Source organism: Phaethon aethereus (assembly GCF_964289735.1).
Source record: "Phaethon aethereus genome assembly, chromosome: 17".
NCBI lineage: Eukaryota > Metazoa > Chordata > Aves > Phaethontiformes > Phaethontidae > Phaethon > Phaethon aethereus.
The window spans coordinates 12,620,477-12,639,593 of record NC_138593.1 but is presented as its reverse complement, the minus strand read 5'-3'; the positions used below and the strand labels follow the sequence as shown (position 1 = coordinate 12,639,593).

Below are 19,117 nucleotides of genomic sequence, written 5' to 3'. Positions count from 1 at the left end.
CACAGACCTGTTCCTGAGATCGGCTTCAAAACAATAACGGGAAGAAACCGGGACACTTTCTCTGCCAGCTGAGCCCAGCCCACCATGGGTACCGCCCCACAGCCAGGGGCTTGGACATGCTGATGCTTGCTTTATTTATTCGAGTAATACTCTGGGTGACACCAAAAACATAGCGTTCTTGGCACCCCTGCCGGGTATGTTTCATGGCTTTCCATTAATCTTTCTGTTCTTTGAAATAAACGTCTGCGGGTCCTGAAAACCTATTTAGTTTCCTCCTGAGTGTCTGAGCTCAGGCTTGTTTGGGTTTGTTTTCTCCATTTGGCTTCTTTTCTCCATTTGAACTCACCTTGCCCAAGCCCCAGTGTTTCTCGGAGACCTCTCACCCCAGGCTTTCCCTGCCCTGGCTCTGCTCCTCACCTACTCTCATGGTCCCCCCCAGGGCTCTTGCAGGCACCTGCCTGGCCCAGATGGCTCCCCTTAGCTCTGCTGGGCTGCCCCAGGTTCTCCAGTTTGGGCTTTCATCAGGATCAGGTGTATTTACTGGCCCAGCACCCTATTTGTAGGAGCGATGAGGCAGGCTGTTCCCTGGCTGCCAAAGCTTTGCCTGAAGGATGGGGATGCGTGGTGAGGTATTGGCAATGTGCATAGCAGGTTTGGGGAATGGCATTTGAAACGCCAAAGGTATTTTTTCTAGCAGAGTGCAAGACCAGTGCTGCCTCTACAGAGCTGGTGAGCTAAAACCCACAATGCAGAGGAAGGTGTCTGGGGCTGCTGGTCTGATTAGCTGCTCCTGCCCCTTGCTCTTGCATTGGATCTGGACCCCGAGCTGTCCCTGCAGTGTGGGGCTGTCCGGCTGCTCCTCGGCCGCGTGATACTTGCGGCATCTCTGCCTGACAGCCAAGCACAGCATGCCCACGCTGGGGCACAGCTTGACTTGGGAGCGGGGGCTTTCCGGAGCCTTCCAGCAGCGCTTCCCACTGCAGGGCTGAGCGCCGCAGGCTCAGGAGGTCCGGGAGCAACCTGCAGCTCTCCTTCACAGCAGCACGGGTTCCATCTGCGGAAAGGCGAGGGGATTCCCCAGAGCTTGGGAAAACCTCCAGCCAATGAGCCCAGCTGAGTGGACGCTTCTTTATCGCTTGCTCTCTCCCGCAGCGGGACCCTCAGCTGCCTGACGTACGCCGCGGAGGACAGACGTCCCGAAAAGCTGAGTGGCCGCACGGTCAAGGAGGCCTCCACCGCCAGCAGCTGCGCGAAAGGGAAGGAGAGACGAGACCATGCTCGCCGCAGGTCACGCAGGTAGGAGCCCGGGCTGTGAGGGGTCACCCTGAAGCCGGGGGTCGGCCTCTGGGGGTGTGGGAGCTGAGGATGGGTTAAATGACTGAGTGTACAGCAAATATATGCAATTGCATGAAATCCCTGTGCATGTTTGCATCTGTAGTTCATTTCCACTCCATGTCTTGCTCCTATAGCCACCTTGCAAGTAGCCCTGGCTGGAAGACGGGCAACCGGCCGGCATCCCCGTGTGCTACCGGGTCCATGGGGTACCCCTGGCTGGGCATCTCTCAGCAATTCCCCTCTCCCCACGCCTACATGAGACCAGCAGCATTGGCTTCACTAGGACGCAGCTTTGCTATCAGTTCATCAGCCCCTCACAACTAGAGAGGGGAAAAATGAATCAAACTTTGTAAATGAGGTAGCTAGGGTCTCTGAGCCCTGCCTGCTCGACTGTCTCTGGGATTAAAGCCTCTCTGTTTTGTTAAAGATGCTGGAAAGAAAGATCAAGAAAGCACACTTTCTATCTTCAGACTTCAGGCTAACTGGAACAATAATCTAAAGCGTACTTTTAATTAGACTTTGGTTACAATCACAGAGAAACAATTAAAATGGCATAAGCTCAGGGAGAAAGCTTCCACATCAAAGACAAAAGGCTTTATCTTGGGAGAGGGAGACGGGCTCTGCAGAAACGCCTTGGAGCCACACGGCATGGCCAGAGGTTTCTCCCCGCTCTCCCTTGGCCGTGGCAGCGCCTGGCTGTGGCCCTGCGCGCGGTGGGGCTGGGACGCACCCAGGCCTGTTTTCTGGGGACCCCAAATCTGTGCTAGGGGAAAGCACATGGGAGCTGGGGTTGAGCATCCTGATAACTGAGGGGCTGAGATGGGTGTTCAGGTCCCCGGTCCAGGACGGACCCTTAGGGTGGCTTTGGGGAGATGTCCGAGCTTAGCAGCAATGAGCTGTTGTGGCAAACACAGTTCTTCTACCTTAATGCAGAAAAAAGCCCAACCAAGCCCAAAGTGTGCCGTATCTCCTAGCAGCACTTCTGCCGGTCGGTGAAATCCTTGGGTGGAGAAAGAGTGGGAAGGAGTTATTTGGGCGCTCTTCAGAGCTGTGGTGTGGTTGCAGCTCGTATTTACTGCGCCAAAACCACTCGGAACACGCAGTTACAGTTCACAACCAAAGCACCGGTGTACAGCTTTGTTCTGCAGAGCAATTTAAAAAAAAGTGTATTAAAAGCACTAAGCAATTGGCTTTAGGTAGTGTGATTTTTGGTAGTAATTCTGGCCATGGGCGAGCAAGTGTTGCGAGCCGGTGGAGCCAGAGTCCCACCACCACTGACAGGTCAACCCGCCACGATGTTTGCGTTAGGACTATTATTAAACATAATGTTTATTCTTTCTGCAGAAACTGCTTGATTTTTTTTTTTTGGCCTGTTTCTGTAGTGAAGATCCCACAGTGGTTCCCAAACGTGGGGCTGCCTTCACGCATTCCCCACTAGTGGAGACTCTTGTCGGCGGGGCGAGAAGTGGGGAAACTGAGGCACAGACACAGCACCCCACTTCCAACGGTGTCTGCCCTTTCCTTAGGATCACTGGTCCCCAGGTCTGGCTGTCCCCCTGCAAACCCCACCCCCGGATCCGTCTGGGGACCCACAGACAGATCTGGGGGTCAGTTTGGGGATTTGCAGGCCAATTTGGGGACCTGCAGGCCGCTGCCAGGTGCCTCCCATCTTTACAAGCATTTGCTTTGGTTAATGAGTAGCCACGGAGTATCCTGTTATATTTTCAGCCCAGTGCTATGAATTAATTTAAACGTGGTATTTGCTTTTTCATTGGAACATAACGCAATTCAGTACTGTATGTTTAAAAAAGAAATTCATTTACAGGAGGTTTTTCTCAAGGTTTAACATCTGTGTAAGAGATGTGTATCTCATTAAATTACCATAGCATCTCAATAAATACATATATTTCTAATCAATTGCTATTTAACATATGTCAAGTCTTTTATTATAGTTAGATGCATCTGGTTGCAATAATTATTGTATGCAAATTAAATGCCAATTAATTATTTAAAGCATATTTACAAAGAGCAACAAGACCTATAAATCTGTTACGGAGTTGTTAACCTCAGCAAACACATTTTAAGTAATCGGCTGGTATCACCGCGGTGTACAGTAGCTGTCTCGTTATATCTCCATTAAACCCACGGAGGAGACACTTCATTTAAACTGTGACCAAATTATTCGTTAGAGGGTAATTAGGTGTTTGTCTGTGCCCCGGATCCACCATGAAAAATGATCTCTCTGCCCCAGACGTCTCTGAGGTGGGGACGCCGACGGACGACGGAGAGCAGCCCCATGTGAGCCGATCCAGACAACGCTTTTGTTTTTATTATTTTAATTTATTTTTTTCTTTTCCCCCCTTCCTCAGCGCCTCGTGTGATGGGGAGCGTGCACCGCTGCCGGCCCGGGGGAAGAAGAAAAAGAAGAAATCCGGCCGCAAGAAGCGAAGGAGGTGAGGGCGGCCATGGAGGCGTTCGGGGCAGAAGGGGACAGGCAGACCGTGGCTGTGTGAGGGGGAAAAAAGCCAGTGTAAAATGGAGGCTGGATACCCCACGGGGAGGCGTGAGGGGCTGAGGGTTTCCACAGGCCCAGAGAGGTGCCGCCATTTTCTCACCCTCCCCTCAGGGTGGCAGAGGCCAAGCTGGGGCTCACCCCGCAGCCTGTCCTGGGGGTCCCGGGAGCCCCCGGCCCCTCTCCACCCCGGGGGATGCCACTGGTGGTGGGGTAAGGGTTGGGGTGGCTGGGGAGGGCTATGGGGAGCCTGCGGTCCCTAATGCTCCTCTGCCTCCTCAGGTCTCCCTCCTACAGCCCCTCGCCTGTGAAGAAGAAGAAGAAGAAAAGCTCCAAGAAGCGAAAAAGAAACAGGTATTTTTCCCTTGAAAATGTAATTTCCCTCTGGCAGCGGCTGTTGGGGCGTGTTTGGACAAGGGGTGGAAGACATTACTGCCGTCAGGCAGCTGGCTGAGCCCGGCGCCGGGAGGCAGAGGCAGGCGCCAGGCTCCTGACTCTTAACAATGGCTGCCCAGAGGGCAGGGCCCCACTGGGAGGTGAAAGCCGGACGGCCGGGGAGGGGCAGAGCCGGTGTCCCTCTGGGCGAGGAGGGCACAAAATGGGGTGCACACCCCGTGCAAACTGATAAATATGGCTGTCAGGGTGCAAGGGAAGAGAGACAGAGGAGCCAAACCAGCGTGAGGTCTGCAGAGCCTCCACCGCTGTCCTTGCTGTCCTCTTTCACATGGCTCCCATTGCCTGGGATGCCAGCGGGATCGGCGTTCCGGGCGTGCGCTGGTCCCTTCCCGTTCTCCCCCAGCCTGCAGAAAATGTCAGCGTTTGGACCCAGGCAAAGGCTCAGACTAATTCCCCACATCCACATCTCAGTCTTCCCTCCCAGCCCTGGGTGACTGCCTCCACATTCCCCTCCTGAAGCCCATTTTTAATTTAAAGAGCACAATTAAAGTTTAAAATCATAAATATTTCCCTGTTTTCTCTCAACTGTTAAACCAATATTTGAAGAGGACAGTGGATGCCATTTCTCTTGGGAAGTTCATGTATTTATAATGTATTGAAACAACAAGAGAAGCTACCAAAAATGGGTAACAGGGTGAAAAGCTGAGCTTGAATCTCAAAGGGAGGGAGGATGAGAGACAAGGATATAGAAACTCCTTTAAAATACTTCCTTCCCAAGGAGGGATTCTTATGCTCCTTTATGGATGCCATCTCCTTGCAGCAGTCCTGGGTCAGATGCTCCTTGGCTTTGAACCTTTAGTGCCCATTTCTGACCCTGCAAGCCATGGGTAAGCTGTAGCTGGTCCCAAACGGCAGCATGATAAACCATTAAGCATTAGTGACCAATGGAGGTTGTTTCCAGACACCTGGTACCACTTCAGCTGGGATCTGTCGCTGGCCTTGCCACAGGCAATCTCCCAGCCCCTCTAGGCAGGACTTCAGGCTGTGTCTTCTGCAGGATGATGTGCTCCAAGCTGAGATGAGACACAGCAGGCTGTGCAGCGTACTGGGACCAGCCTCGCTGCAAGGAAGAGTGTCCTCCATGCTCCCAGGGTCTGCTATGAGGACCGCCAGCACAGTGGCTCCTGTGTCATCCCAGGGATGCTCCAGGAGGCAAGACAGAGGCATGACGCTGGTTTGGCTGTGAGGCTGCTCTGGAGTTATTCAGAAAGGATTTTTCTTTTGACTGCTACTTGGTCATTCATACAGATAACCAGGGAATGGACTCACCTCTGCCCCCTCAAACTAAGTGCAGTGCAAGACTGTGGAGGCAATAGCAGAGAAAAGAGACCCACCAAGGTCTCTGCAGACCTGTTATCCTGAGGATCATATTCTCGATTATTTGTAGAGTGTGCTAGTCACTTCTATCACACCAGCATTTCTCAGCTACCCCTGTGCCAGCTGGCTAAAGGAGAGCCAGGGCCATCCCGCACAGCTGAAACATGAGGACTTCACACAGTGTTCAGTCTAACATGGGGCCTGACCACACTGTCTCTGATTCAAACTTCCAATTTTGTGAGACCCTGTATTCAGTGTACATATTTGTGTCTTGCAGGTTATCTTCAAAGAAGAGAAGACACAGGTAAGAGTTGAGCAAGTGTGAGTGGTCCCTTAGAAATAGGAATTTAACAGTCCCTTTAAGATCTCACAAGGCTGATGTGAGGCAGAAGACATTTTTCTTCTGTGTCTCCTTGTGGAATCCCCTTGGCTCCCCCCATCCCCAAGGGTCTGGGGCTACCCTCTCCCTATTCAGCCTTAGGCATTCCTCAAACCCCACAGGAATCAGGTCTCCAGCCCAACCTGTGCAATCAAGTACATAGCTGGAAAAGACCTCTTGGTATAACCCACCCCCTGGCGACCTCATCCATGTTGTATCCATCCTGCACCTTAAGTCTTCATTTCTCTTACGGTTTCATTTGCAAACAGTATGGCATCCCCCAGCAGTGCCCATCTTTGAAACATTCAGAGCCAGTGGCTTTCCAGGTGTGTACTGGAAGAACTCTCCTGATTCCAGTATGTGTGTGCACAATATCATCTCCTCTATGGGAAGATGCAAAGCCACCAGGATGGCTGATCCCTTTGAGGATCCTTTTTGGCCAAGCGCATGAGCTATATTTGTCAGTAGGCTCTCAGACCCCCTGTGCTGAGGCAGAACCATTAATCCCTTTCATTTTTATTGCACGCTCTTGGGCAATCTAGCTGTAGCATTGACGTGTGATTGTGCAGCTTTTTATCAGAGCAGAAATCTCTGAATTAATTAGCCATTTCTTATTTAGTTCTTCAAGCCCCAAAAGTAAGAGAAAGGAAGAAAGAAAACACAAAAAACAGTAAGTAGCGATTCATGGTGTTCCCTGCTCTGCCTGTGCAGAGCTGCGGGGCTAGGAAGTGCTTGGTGTGGTGGGTCCCTTGGAGCTAACACTGGCTGCGCAGCCCTAAGCAATTCTCAGGATTACTTTGCAGCTAAAATCAGCAGTTCTGGTTTTGCTGGAATGGGAAAGGGTTTGTAGAAGCTGCAGATCTTTCCTCTCCCTCTCTTTTGTGCCTCCTCATTCAGTACTTTCTTTGTATCTCACAGGGATGTATGGTGTCTTGTTCATCCAGTCCTGCTCAGAGGCTCCAGCTTTTCTGATGAGGGCAGCATGAGAGGATGAACTCAAATCTGTGGAGCACAGTGCCCCACAGCCTCCACTGCCCAAAAAGCAGGCTGGCACACCCTCACTGAGAAGGTCTTTAGCTCCTCCTTGTTTGCTGGTCTTGGAGCTTGCAGTAGGGGCTACGTGTGATACACAACACAACCAAATACCTGAATGGGAGCAGAAGGCAACGGGGACTAGGGAAGAGAAGGGATTGTTTGGAAGTGATGGATGTTGCAAAACTCTGGGGTTGAGGTTCCTGTCTGCCCTGGACTGTTAGCAGAGCGCAATCCTTGTCCTATGGGGCAGACAATCAAGGGGTGTGGTATAAAATGTGGTTCCTCAGGGTTGGAAGGAAAGCTTGTAAGCCTTTTCTGGTTTTCACTTCCTTCTCTATCTTCTCCTGGGAATTGCAACTTGTGGCTTCTTACCTGCTTTTAGAACAAGGAAACTGTTCTGGGGCCGAACCATGGGCACCAAACCCCTGGTTCGCTCTGCTGGTACTCAGGATGCCGTACTAGAAACAGAAACTGAGTTAGCAGATGGAAATCTGCTGGTTAGTTCAGTATTAGTAGGATCTGCCCTTTAATTACTGCTAACAAAACTTTTAGCTCTCAGGCAGAAAGGAGACAGAGGGACAATAACCCCTGATGCCGCCAGTGCCACCCCACTATGCACTGGGACTGAAGAGACTGGAGGTCCATAAGGTGCAGAGCATGTTGTGCTGCCCACACAGGCCATCTCTACTGCGTGCAGAAAGCCCACCTTTTCTCTGATTTCTGCATGTTCAGTAGCACAGCCACCTTTTTGTCTCACACCAGGCTACCTACGCACCCAGAAATCTCAGTGGTAAAACTGTGGCTTCCTAGGTTATCAGTAAAAGCAGGCATCTCCCCAACCCAACGTAGCACTGTCCTGTATGCAGTAGCCTAACAGTGTGGTTAAAACAAAGATCAAATGCCCTGCTGGTATGCGTTGACCTAGGGGAATGAGAACTGCTAGAGTTGCTCTTTGGGGATAAACCAGCCAAGGCCTCACCTTTCGGATCACAAATCAGAGCTGAGCTACTCTCTGTTTCTGCAAACCTTCTTACTGTTCCTGGATGTGAATCAGGTGGTTCCCAGGAGCCATCTCAGGTTGGGATTTTTGTATAATCACGCTGCTTTGGTTTATCATTGTGTTGAGCAACTGGTTACCTAAATCACACAGGACCAGTTTTTCCTCCCGCAGAAAGGGAAAACTCTTAAACTGGGGGGAGTGATACAGAGGGTGAGGAGCAAACATGGGCATTTTCACACAAATCTACCATGTGAGGGAGAGATGTTCAGTGCTGCTGATTTCAGCTGTATGGAAATAAGGAAGGAGGATCCCAAAATGTGACGTTTTTAAAAATATAATCATAGGGTGTGAAAAGCATCAGAAATAACAGCCAGGCAGAGTTCAAGCAATTGCCCTGGAGGATGCCCTTTTGTCTTAAAGGAGATGCTGCTCTCAAGCAGAAATTTGCTGAGGTTTTTATAGCGGCAAATTGCTAAATGCTGTCCAAGCAGGTCACATTAGTGCTGTGTAGTGACTGGTATAGTCTGGCCACGAAACTAGACCGTTCCCACTAGCTAACCCATTGTTAGCTTTGCCTGCTGACACAGCGATGCCAGCCCAAGCAGATGGTTACACTACCAGATCTAAAATAACTGCTGTGGTGGGCAACCACAAGAGGGAAGGGGCACAGAAGGTGGCAGGTAGCCTGCCACCCACATCACCACCCTGCTCTCTGCATGCAGGACTTCAGCTGTTGGCACGGAGAGCAATAGCCCTTCAGTAATAGGGCCGGGTAATCCATCAGGAAGAGCCTGAATGGAGCAAAGGGAAGCGTAGAAGGGCACTGAACCTGGCCCCCACGCACAGTTTGCTGGTAACTGTTCCGTGGCCCTGTCAGAAAAGGGAGCAGCAGTGACTGTACACCTGTAAGAAGCCAGGTAAAATGGCCCTACCCCTCAAGCAGGAACTGTGCATAGCACGGGCTGCCATTAGGGAAGCTGTACTTCACGTTTATATAGCAACCATAAGAGCTGCCCGTAGGACTGGCTAGACCCTCCCACCTAGAGAGCATGGGGAATGCTGGCTGTTATCGAGTGTACTGTATTATTTGGAGTCTGTCCTTCTGTATCTGCTCTTTAACAAGCACTACAGAGAGGGTTGGAGCTTTGCTATGGGTTGCCCAGAGGTACGGTGCTGCCCCAACGAGGCTCAGCAATGGGAAGGTCCCAAGCTGTTTCCTTGTCTTGGGGTAGGCTGCAGGATGAAGGGCAAGCACACAGCTCTTTAAGGTTTTGAAAGCAGAAAGGATTGGTGCTGGCTGCTGCACTCCTGCATGCTAGTCCATAGATCTCCACCCCTCCCCCAGCAGGCTACAGAGCCAACCTAATAGCTTGTAGTTAAAATAGATCTCGGCAAGATGGCTTACCTTAATGTTGGTGTAGCTATGAAGGGATGGAGAATTTCTCATGCCTTGGTGTCCTGCACAATGTTTCATACACCAATCTCTTTGGTTTAAAACACAGATCTTCTTTCTGATTTGAATGTTACTGACTTCAGCCTACAGCTGCTGGCTCTTGCATCGCCCCAGTCTGCTAGCCTAACGGTGGTTTTCCTCTCTGCTTCTTAAAGCTCCCGTGGGCGCACCCGGAAATCTCATCGCCATTGCCACCGCCACTGCCACTCTCACTCAGAGAGCTCCGACTCCCACTCCCTCAGCTGCCGAAGCAGGTAATGTCACCACTCCCTGAGCTGGGTGTCCTGCAATGCTTCCTGGTGGGCTCAAGGACATGATTGCAATAGCCTGTGTGACCCACAAACTCTGCAGAGGCACATCCCATTCTGGTAGCAGCTGTGTCACATACTGGGAGTTGAGCTTCTTTTGCTCTCAGCCATAGAAGGGTTTTTGGCTCGAGGAAGAGTGGCTGCAGCTTTTTGGTCCAGCAGTCACTTCTAATCCCCGTGGCTGATGATCAGCCCATGACAGCTGGTTCCAGCCTAGTCTCCCTTCCCTAGCCCAAGGGCTCTGTGCTACCGATGTCTCAGGAAACCCTTAAACTTGGTCTTAGCAACAGAAATATATTTGCCCACGGCATTCTATAGCCACTGTCTTTGACCTGATTAAAATCTCTGTTCTGTGGATGACAGATGCATCCTGGGGCCAGCTAAGTGGATGCTGGTGCTAGACCCAGCATCACTGCAATAGCAAGTCGCATACTTTATACACATCATGAATTCGTGTTTCACGTTTTGTGAAAGCACTTGACTTTATGAACAAACCACCCCCACTCTCCCACTTCACTCCTCCTAACTACTGAGAATTTTCTTATGAAAAGCTGACGATCAGTGGGGAGAGGAATGCAATTGGTAATTGGAGGAGTGTTCACGCAAGAGCACAGCATGTCTTCTCTTGGAGGTGTATTATCATAGGGACGTTCAGGGCTGTGTGAGAGTATGGTTTGCCTTGAGCCACCATAAAATCATGAATTTGAGCTGAAATTTGAGGTTAAGGTCCAAAGCCTGGATGCAAAATATTTTTTTAAAAAAGTAGAAAAGCAAAACATCCCTTTTCTCTCCATCATGATTCCACAGAGCAGTCATGTGTAAGACCACACACAACGGCCTAGCACAGAGCTCCCAGGGGTTTGTATGGAGCTGGTAATGGGCGCTACTGCAATACCGAGGAATAACGGTTTGGCTGTTCATGTCTTCTGGTGGCACAGAGCCAGGTCTCGGGAGGAAGGGCGTAAAACACGGCGAAGACACTCCCGGCACCATTCAAAGATCACGGCAAAGCGAAGCTCCTCTGCAGAGGTTCAGGAGAGCCAAAAAGTCAGCCAAACCCTCCCGCTGTACAGCTTCCTGTCTCCTAAGGAAGTAGTAAGTATTGCATACTGTGCTGCTTTGCTTGAACTAGCCACAGGAATCCGGGCAAGAAATACAATATGAAATTTTTATAACTCAATTATAGTGATGTTAGACAAAGTTGGTTAAAACTGTATTATTTATTAATGGTGCTGTTCTCCAATGTATTTAAAGTCATTCCTTCCTTCAGCACTTTCACACCAAGGGTGGGGCTGGAGAGAGGAAAAATTTTCGAAGGCCGTAGCCTATGAATAATGAATTGAGGACATTTAACAAAAAAAGTGGCCTCCAGCAATGATATTTTACAGGGAAGTGTTTGTTATGCAGTCTGCTCAGCTGGATGTGAACTTAATTCACTGGTCTTCATGTCCAAAAGTTTAGTCCTTCAGGAGAAGAAAAGGAATCAAACATATATAGAAGAATTATTTACATTTAATGAGTTGGTGATTATTGGCAGGGGATGTTTTCTGACTATCGGGATCCTTCTAGGATCACTGTTGCTCTGGACTGACAAGCCCAGGGGCCAAATTCAGAACTTATGAGCAGCTCTCATTGATGCTAATGGGAACTGCATGTGCAGCCGAGGGTAAAATCAGGCTCAGTGCCTTGGGATGTTTTTCCATACACATGGAAAGAGATGATATAATACATGCCTTAGAATTGAGGGAGAAAGAGATGGAGAGAAATATTAGATACAGATTGATATCCTTCTCCATGGCACATTTCCCCTTTGTTCCTGGTAGCTGCAAAACAGAGGTGTGATGCTCTTTGATCATGGTGTTAGTATCTGATAGGCATTCTGGAGAGATAAATCGCTAGATAGGACTCAAGGTAGTGCAGAATCTGGTACTCACACGTGTGGATGTGTAATGCAGAGGTGTCTTGAGTACAGAGTCCTCCAAGCTCCAGAGTGGTATATAATGGGGAACTGATGTTCTCCTTTAGGCCCAGTCATCAGCTGGAAATAGCTCAGCCATACGCAGTAGTTACATCAGATATGAGAGAGAGAGTGCCAGCAAGAGGAGAGGCTTTATCTGCTCACCCGCACAGACACCGTTCCGATCAAAATACACAGAAATTATACATGGGTACAGACAGGCACAAGCTGTCTCTCAACATTATAGATATGCATGTTTCCTCTCGTTATATACATCTACTGTGTAGTGCACTTGTGAGTCATTGCTTATGAAACCATGTGTAGGGTAGAGTGAATAGCAGAACCTGCACACCGTGCTTAGATGTGCGTGTGTGTGTGCACACACACATGTGAAGAAAGAATAAAAAGGTCTGAAGCTTTTATTGCCATGAGCCTGGGGTGTTGTCCTCTGTCAACTTGGGAAGGTAGGAATGAGTTAAGAGTTCCTCCCAAAAACCAACCAGCCAAAGATTGCATCGTGTCACCAGGGTGTGGGTTTTTTTTTTGTTCAAGCTGCATATTTTACATAAATATTTTCAAGTCTAAGCCTGGTTTTTAATTGGTACTAGGTTTCCTCTCTCTGAAGCCAGACTCCCTGAGTCCTGTGAGGCCGACTGCCAGCTGTTCTGTTCCCTGAGCAAGAGTAAACTCTAATTTAAAATTGTAAAAGCTTTAAAATGAGCTAAACTCAAGCATGCTGCACTCCCCTTTCCACTTGCTTCACTCGGGGTAAATGAGCACACAAGCTGCAGGGCAGGGAAAATCAGAGCTTTATAGTGATAGATGCTGCAAAGTAAAATTCATCAGGCCCTTGCTATATTCTTTTTAGTAAGGGTTAATAACATAGGCAAATATTTCAATGACTAAAAGGCATCAGTACTTTTACTATGCAACTCACTAGTGTCCTTTTGTTCCCAAAAAGAAGTATGCTCTCTTGGGACATCATTCAAGAGCACATTTAAGCACTTGTTTAAATTGAAGCCCCTGGTTAAGTGCTGCCCCTGAAATTTTTTCTGAATAAGGTCATTAAATATCATCTACTCAAAACTGGCAAGGGAAAAATGGAATGGGAACTTTTAGTCTCATTTATTAATGACTGTACACAACTCTTTGATGCCTCTCCTTTTTGCAAGTTAAATGGTTGCTCTATAAATAAGCTTAGTTCTGTCAGAAACTACTTTGAGAGCAGCCTGGATGTGTTATGAAATGAAAATATGCTCTTGCAGAAAATGTTGATCACATATAAAAAATAAATTACTGGAAAAGAAAAGATTTTGTGGAAAATTCCATAACTGGGATTAAAGTTGCCATGTTTCAGTCCTCTATGGGGGCTGGTGTGTTACATTCCCTACCCTTCCCTCTGGCCCCAGCTTCCAAGTCAAACCATCCTTACCTGGGGAGGTGCATTGCTATAGCTCCAAAGGAAAAGGGTTGTCCAGGGAGGATCCCAACATGCAGAAGAGACCCAGCGAGACAACACACAAACTCCCATGAGGGAGTATAGCACTTCCAAATCAAAGATTTTGCTTTTTAAGCCAATTCTTATTCTAGATCCTTTTTCTTCTGAAAATTTAAAGCATTCTGTGGTAAATTCTGCCATTATCCCTCCCCCCACAACCCAGTTTGTTTTCCTTCCTTTCTACTGGAACATCCACAATTTCTAACTAGGCCTACCTGTAATTTGAGGGATAAAGCATACTAATACACAAAATACAAAATAATGCCCTGCCCATGCATCTACCTTGCTGCTTCTTTCCCTCTTGCCTTTATACTAAGTTGATGCATGCACACACGCAGAATCACCCCGAAGTCCCCTGCTACTTTTCTTTTTGGCAGTGGATTTCCAGGCTTCTCCCTTTCATTCTCCCTTTAATCCCATGCAGCCGCAATAGCCAACTATTGAGAATAGGATTATGGGTCTGTGCCTTCAGCATGCAGAGAAACTGTGGGTAATATGTAGCATCTATTTTTGAACAGAATAGCCCTCACCTGCTGCAGACACTTTATTCCACACCAATACAGATGTATTACATGCCACTGTGCTTTCAGTTGAGCAATGCAATATAAATACCTGCAGGGTATGAATTTAAATGCCTTGTACCTGATGAAGATAACTGCATGCTGCATACACTGTCCTTGCCAGCTCTTCCACTGAAACTCATTTACAATGTCACAAATTAACATAGGCTTGAGACAAATTTTTGGTGAGGCTCAGTTGGGAACCGGTTGTTTCAAATGGTGCTGTTTGTGCTCATGTGTCTGCAGAAAGGTGTAAGTGGGGAGGTACTGGGGCTGGGACAGCATGTGCAGGAGGGAACCGTGCAGCAGACCTGCGTATTGGCTTGCTGTTGCTCTCTGGTTTTTAGCCTGGGTTTTGGTTCATGTAGGAAAAGCTATTATTTTAAATGTTAGGTACCATGTTTCTGACAACAAACGGGGCCCTTGAAAAGCAGAAAGACAAAGCCTTCCATAAATACGGAATTTATTTTCTTTTTGCATTTCCTTGTCTTCCCTGCCAGACAGGGAACTGAGGTTACCCCTGGTTATTGTCCAGTAAATTCGCAGCTCCGCGCTGGGACCACAGGGAGGGCAGCAGCCAGGGGTGAGGGAGGGATACCTGCAGCCTTGGCAGGGCTGTGCTGTACACCAGGTACCAAAGGAGGTGGTGGAAGGCAAATCCTTGCTCCAAAGCAGTGCCAGCCTGGCCCGAGCTGAGGTGGGGACACCCTGGCCTGCATCATGCGACACTGGCTGCGCCCGAGTGGGCTGAAAACATTTTTTGCAAGGGAATAAGCCTTTGTTTGGCATTCTCAGGAATTTACCCTCAGCAGTGGATCTGTGAGCCAGGCCAGCCCCAAATAACCCAAGCTCTGACCCTGCAGGGACAGTCGTACTGTTGTCTCCATGTTCCTGGATTTAGCTTAGCCCTTGTGGTAGAGAAAGCCTCACCCTGAACTCTCCACCTAGCTAAAAAAGGGATGTTTTTCACTCAATATTCTTTGAGTCAGTTATTCATAATTATGCAATTGTGCAAAAAGGGGTTCCACTGTATTCCTATAGCACTGCTATTTTTTTGTATTCAATAAAAGGTTGTCTTTTCAGCTGGGGCAAATCGTCGGCAGAGGTGAGCCTGTTCCCCCAGGTGAAAGCCTCCCCTCAGCCCCAGCTCTGGAAGATGGAGGTACCTCAGACCAAGCACACAGCCTAGTTCCCCCAAGCAGCCCCCTCTCAGCAGGTGCTGCTCCCCATGCCGGCGGCTCCTCGGCAGCTGCCTGCAGGGCCCTCACCAAGAGCCGGGGTCATTGACGCAAGTTTTTTATTCCTTTCTTTATTACAACGCACAGCAAAAGAGAGAAAGGGAGACATTATGCACCTCTGAAAAAGAAATTAACTCCGCTTTGGAGTTGCAAAACAAGAGAAAAAAGACCCAGGAAAGAAATCTTCCAACTCTAAGTGAGGCTGTGCCACGCTGCTCATTGATGGGTCTCAGTCCCCTTATGGCTGAGAAAATGTATAGTCATCTCTTGCCTCAGGGCTGTTTGCAGCACAGTAAATGGAATTGTTTGGTTTAATTGGAAGACAAGTAGTGATTGTATTTTTGTAATCTATTAGGCTGCACTGCCTCTTGGTCTAGGATCGCACTCAAAATTAGTCTGGAGTATGAGTGAGGGCCTCATTTCTATTTCCCCTTCATCTTGATTAAATAATGAGTTGAAAAAAAAAATTCCAATAAATATATATCTTGGGTTCCCTTGAAGGCAGCAGTAGGTCCCCTGCTGAAAGCTGGAGGAAGCAAAGTTCACTGAGATTATTTAATTACTAATAAGGGAGGGGAGGGAATCCAAATGTTCGCATAGAGAAAATTAGATTCCTAAAAGAGCAGACTCTTTTTAAGACACCCTAGAAAAATAAGGAGCCATTAGAATTCAGTTGAGCTCCACATAGTGTTTTCAGATGTGGTGCTCTGTTTCCATCTCATGTGGCTGGTGTGCCTTTCAGAAGCAGTAAAATGGGACTGGAAGGAAAGCCGAGGTTGTCCGATGGGGAATTTGCCTCTGAGCAGACAGGCAAGTCAAGCACCTTGAGACTTGTCCTGGCTCTTGCCACAGGACAGAAATCTCTCCTGGAGCCCACAGGAAGCTACTGGCTATAGCCTGGTGCCCCAAGGTGGTGGGGCTGGCAAGCTGCTGTGTCCTGCTCGGCACCTGCCTTGCCCCAGCCAGAGCCTCCAGCCCTCACAAGGACTCTGGGCTCCATATTTCACTGATATCCACACGTTGCCTCTTCCCAGAGCGCTCCTACCGCAGATGTTGAGCTACAGAGGAGCTTGTTGATCCCCCCCCTCATCATCTGACAGATTTTGTGATGTGCTGACAACAGTTGCTGCTTTGAAGGTGGACTTCAGCGAAGGCAAAGCAAAAGCATGCATCCCAAGTTCCAGCGGCAGTCCTAAAAGCTGTTTTAGAAACGCCAAGAAACTGCTGAATTTCTTGGCAGAAGTAAAGGCCCCTAAGTTTAGACAGGGAGGGAACAGAAGCAAGGTGTTTGTGTGTGCGATGCTGCGGTCAGTGTCCCTCGAGCAGCCCCGTGCCCACTCCAGGCCTTTCCTACCTCTGTAGCCATGTTGTACCTCACGTGGTGGTTTTATGCCTGTAAGTGAAAGGTGGTCAAAAGCTGGTTGTCTCTTGGTTAGGGTTCATTAATTCGTCATCTTAAAAAATATCTGGTGCTGTATTTGAAAGTGCAGTCGGGTATCTTGTGGGATGTGGCTGGGGAGAGCGCCGTGGTTCATAGCAAGGAAGCCAGTTCTGTCGGGGCTCTGGATGTGGCATCAGGGTTTCAGAAAGAACTGGTGAAAAACAAAGCCGCATACCTGGTGCTCTTACACTGCTTTGACATTCAAATTTCTACTGGAGTAAACAAGGACTGGTAGAGAAGAGATAGAGCTGAGAAGTAGCAAGGAGCAGTACCAGATGCTGAAATGAGGACTTGCAATGTGTGTCTCCACTCATTCCTAGTTGGGAACATTCGGGAGAGGTTTCTGCTCTGTCCAGGGCTTCTGTGTTGAAGGTGCAAGTTGGCTCGTGAAGAAGGATCACCTCATTTCCCATGTCTGCTGCTGGGGCTCGTGATGCCTCCGAGTTAGGACTGAGCATGGATTAGAAGTTAGTATGGAGTGGAGATGGGGGAGTCCCCAGCTCCAGTATGGATTTGCTGGGATGAGCTAGTTCCTATCCCTCTGTCCCTTATCCCAGAAGCAGTAATGCCCCTCTCTGGCAACACAGGAAGTACTTGGAGATCCTCCAACTCCAGGTGTTTTCAGAGCGCGGGAATGTTGTGGGCTGTCATCATCCCATGGACCATGTGCTGAGAGCCTTTCAGTGTGTTGGCAGCTCCACTCTGGTTTCAGAGATTGCTGGTTCAGCACACACACCAGTGTCAGCCATCCCTGTCCCAGTTAGCACCTCCTGAACTATGTCAAGAGCAACACACACCCCTCCCAGGGTCACAGATCAGATGCCACTGGCAGGAGGCTGGATGTGAAGGCACTGTCTGATGGGATGAAGGAGCTCCATGTAAACAGTGACACAGGGTGGGTCTGAAGCCCCTCTGTAGATGAGAGACCTGACCCTGTGCCAGCCAGTCCAGGGCTAAGCTCTCCGAAGGGACTGGCCCTGTCCCTCCTGTGTGACAACTGATCCAGGTCTCCTCTGCTCCCTGAAATACTACCAACATTGCAATGTGGTTTTCTCTGCTCACAGTACCCCAGGCTTGTAAGGGCATGGCCCAGGTCCCCAGGGTGGGGAATATGGCATAAAGGGAGGGCACTGTGTGCCCCAGAGCGTGGCGTGAGGACGTATGCAGGCGTTTGAGGGAGCATGGCTTGCCAGGAACACGTTAGAGGACTATCCCAAGCTGGGGGCACCAAACCTATGTGTCCACAGTCTGAGCACCCGGGACCAAACCTAATGGGTGGGAATGAGGAGAGGAGAGCATCTAGTGAAAGAGAGGAGGCCACACAAGAGTGCAGATGTGCTGGGTCTGCGTTTGGCCCTAATTCTCACCCTATTGCAATGGCAGACTTGAGCACTAACAGCCTTGCTCCCAGTGCCGGCACATTCCTGGACTAGGTCAGGCAAATGCCAGTGGAGTTAAAACTGAATTATAAAATACTGAAATGATGTAAATCCCCTTGGCGGTGCTCAGGGTCCCAAACGACAGCCTTGCCCAGGGCAGCCTATATGCGTTTGGGGCCCTTGCTGACTCCGCTGGGTTCAGCAACCCACTGAAAGCCAGCCAGGGCATGGCTGAGCCCCCGTGCAGAGGCTGGCAGGAGCAAGGCTGTCGTCCCCTTCCCCATAGATCTCCAGTGCAGTCCAGGGGGGATATTTTTCCTCTTCTACTTTTTTTTTTTTTTGCTTCTTCCCTCGCTCAAGCTCCCTTTGTCACTTACATGAAACCCAAGGGGATTTGGTGCAAGCTGCGACTTTTCAGCACAAGCGATCAGCCTCCAGGAACGGGCTGGCCAGCCTAATTTAAAGCAGAAGGAAACAAAAATGAATAATAAGTGAGACAAGCAAGCAGACAAAAAGCAGTCATGACATTTGCATAGAGGAGGCGAGCAAACAGTTGGCAGTGTGGATTGAAGAGAGGGTTTATGTTTTTTTCATGTAATTTGAGACTCTAATGATGGACTTATGTTGCCCGCTCTTCCTTTTTTCTTACACCTTACCTACTAAAGGAGGAGTTCTTGATGGGTAAGTGGATGCTATCCGCAAGACACCAGGGAATTTATTAGAGGTCACTCGAGCGCATTAGCTATATCTTCTTCAGGGGGAAAAAAGCACACAAAGAAGTATCTGTATACCTTTTATTTCCAGAGAGATTTTTCTTTTTTCCCCTCCCCCTTCATTTTTTCTTTTTTCTTTTTTTTTTTAGTTTCAAAGTGAGAACCTTGTTTATTTGCCAGTTTTTATTTTGTACAGAAGCCCTTAATTTGATTTGATTCTTCTTTTGCTTATTTTAATGACATTCATTCAGCCTCTTTAGTATATCTGAAGCTTAAAAAAATAATTCATTTAAGATTTTGTTTCATTTTTGTTTTCTTTCCAAGGATTATGTAGGTTTTTGATATGTATATGCCCATTTCTTTTTTTCCTCCCCCCCTCCCCCTATTTAAGGTTAAATAAGGGCTTTGTCCTCTGTTATACCTTTTTTATTTAGTCAGTTATGTTGATTCTTTGGTTGCCCGTTTACTTTGTTGAACTCTTTTGTTTAACATGAATCGCATGCTGGTACTCTTTGCATGATCTCTAAATTTTCCCA

The 19,117-nt window shown here is 48.6% G+C and overlaps 1 protein-coding gene across 1 annotated transcript in view; it reads left to right on the top strand.

Annotated features, from left to right (window-relative positions):
* The window catches only part of SRRM4 (serine/arginine repetitive matrix 4), a gene marked incomplete at both ends in the record, with an annotated part of 42,722 nt that overhangs the window by 18,220 nt on the left and 5,385 nt on the right, over positions 1-19,117 (top strand). The window contains 7 exons of the mRNA XM_082007785.1: positions 1,153-1,296; positions 3,705-3,788; positions 4,130-4,201; positions 5,898-5,924; positions 6,619-6,669; positions 9,643-9,741; positions 10,734-10,890. Coding sequence (XP_081863911.1) covers positions 1,153-1,296; positions 3,705-3,788; positions 4,130-4,201; positions 5,898-5,924; positions 6,619-6,669; positions 9,643-9,741; positions 10,734-10,890 — 634 coding nt within the window. The remainder of the gene's footprint in view (positions 1-1,152; positions 1,297-3,704; positions 3,789-4,129; positions 4,202-5,897; positions 5,925-6,618; positions 6,670-9,642; positions 9,742-10,733; positions 10,891-19,117) is intronic.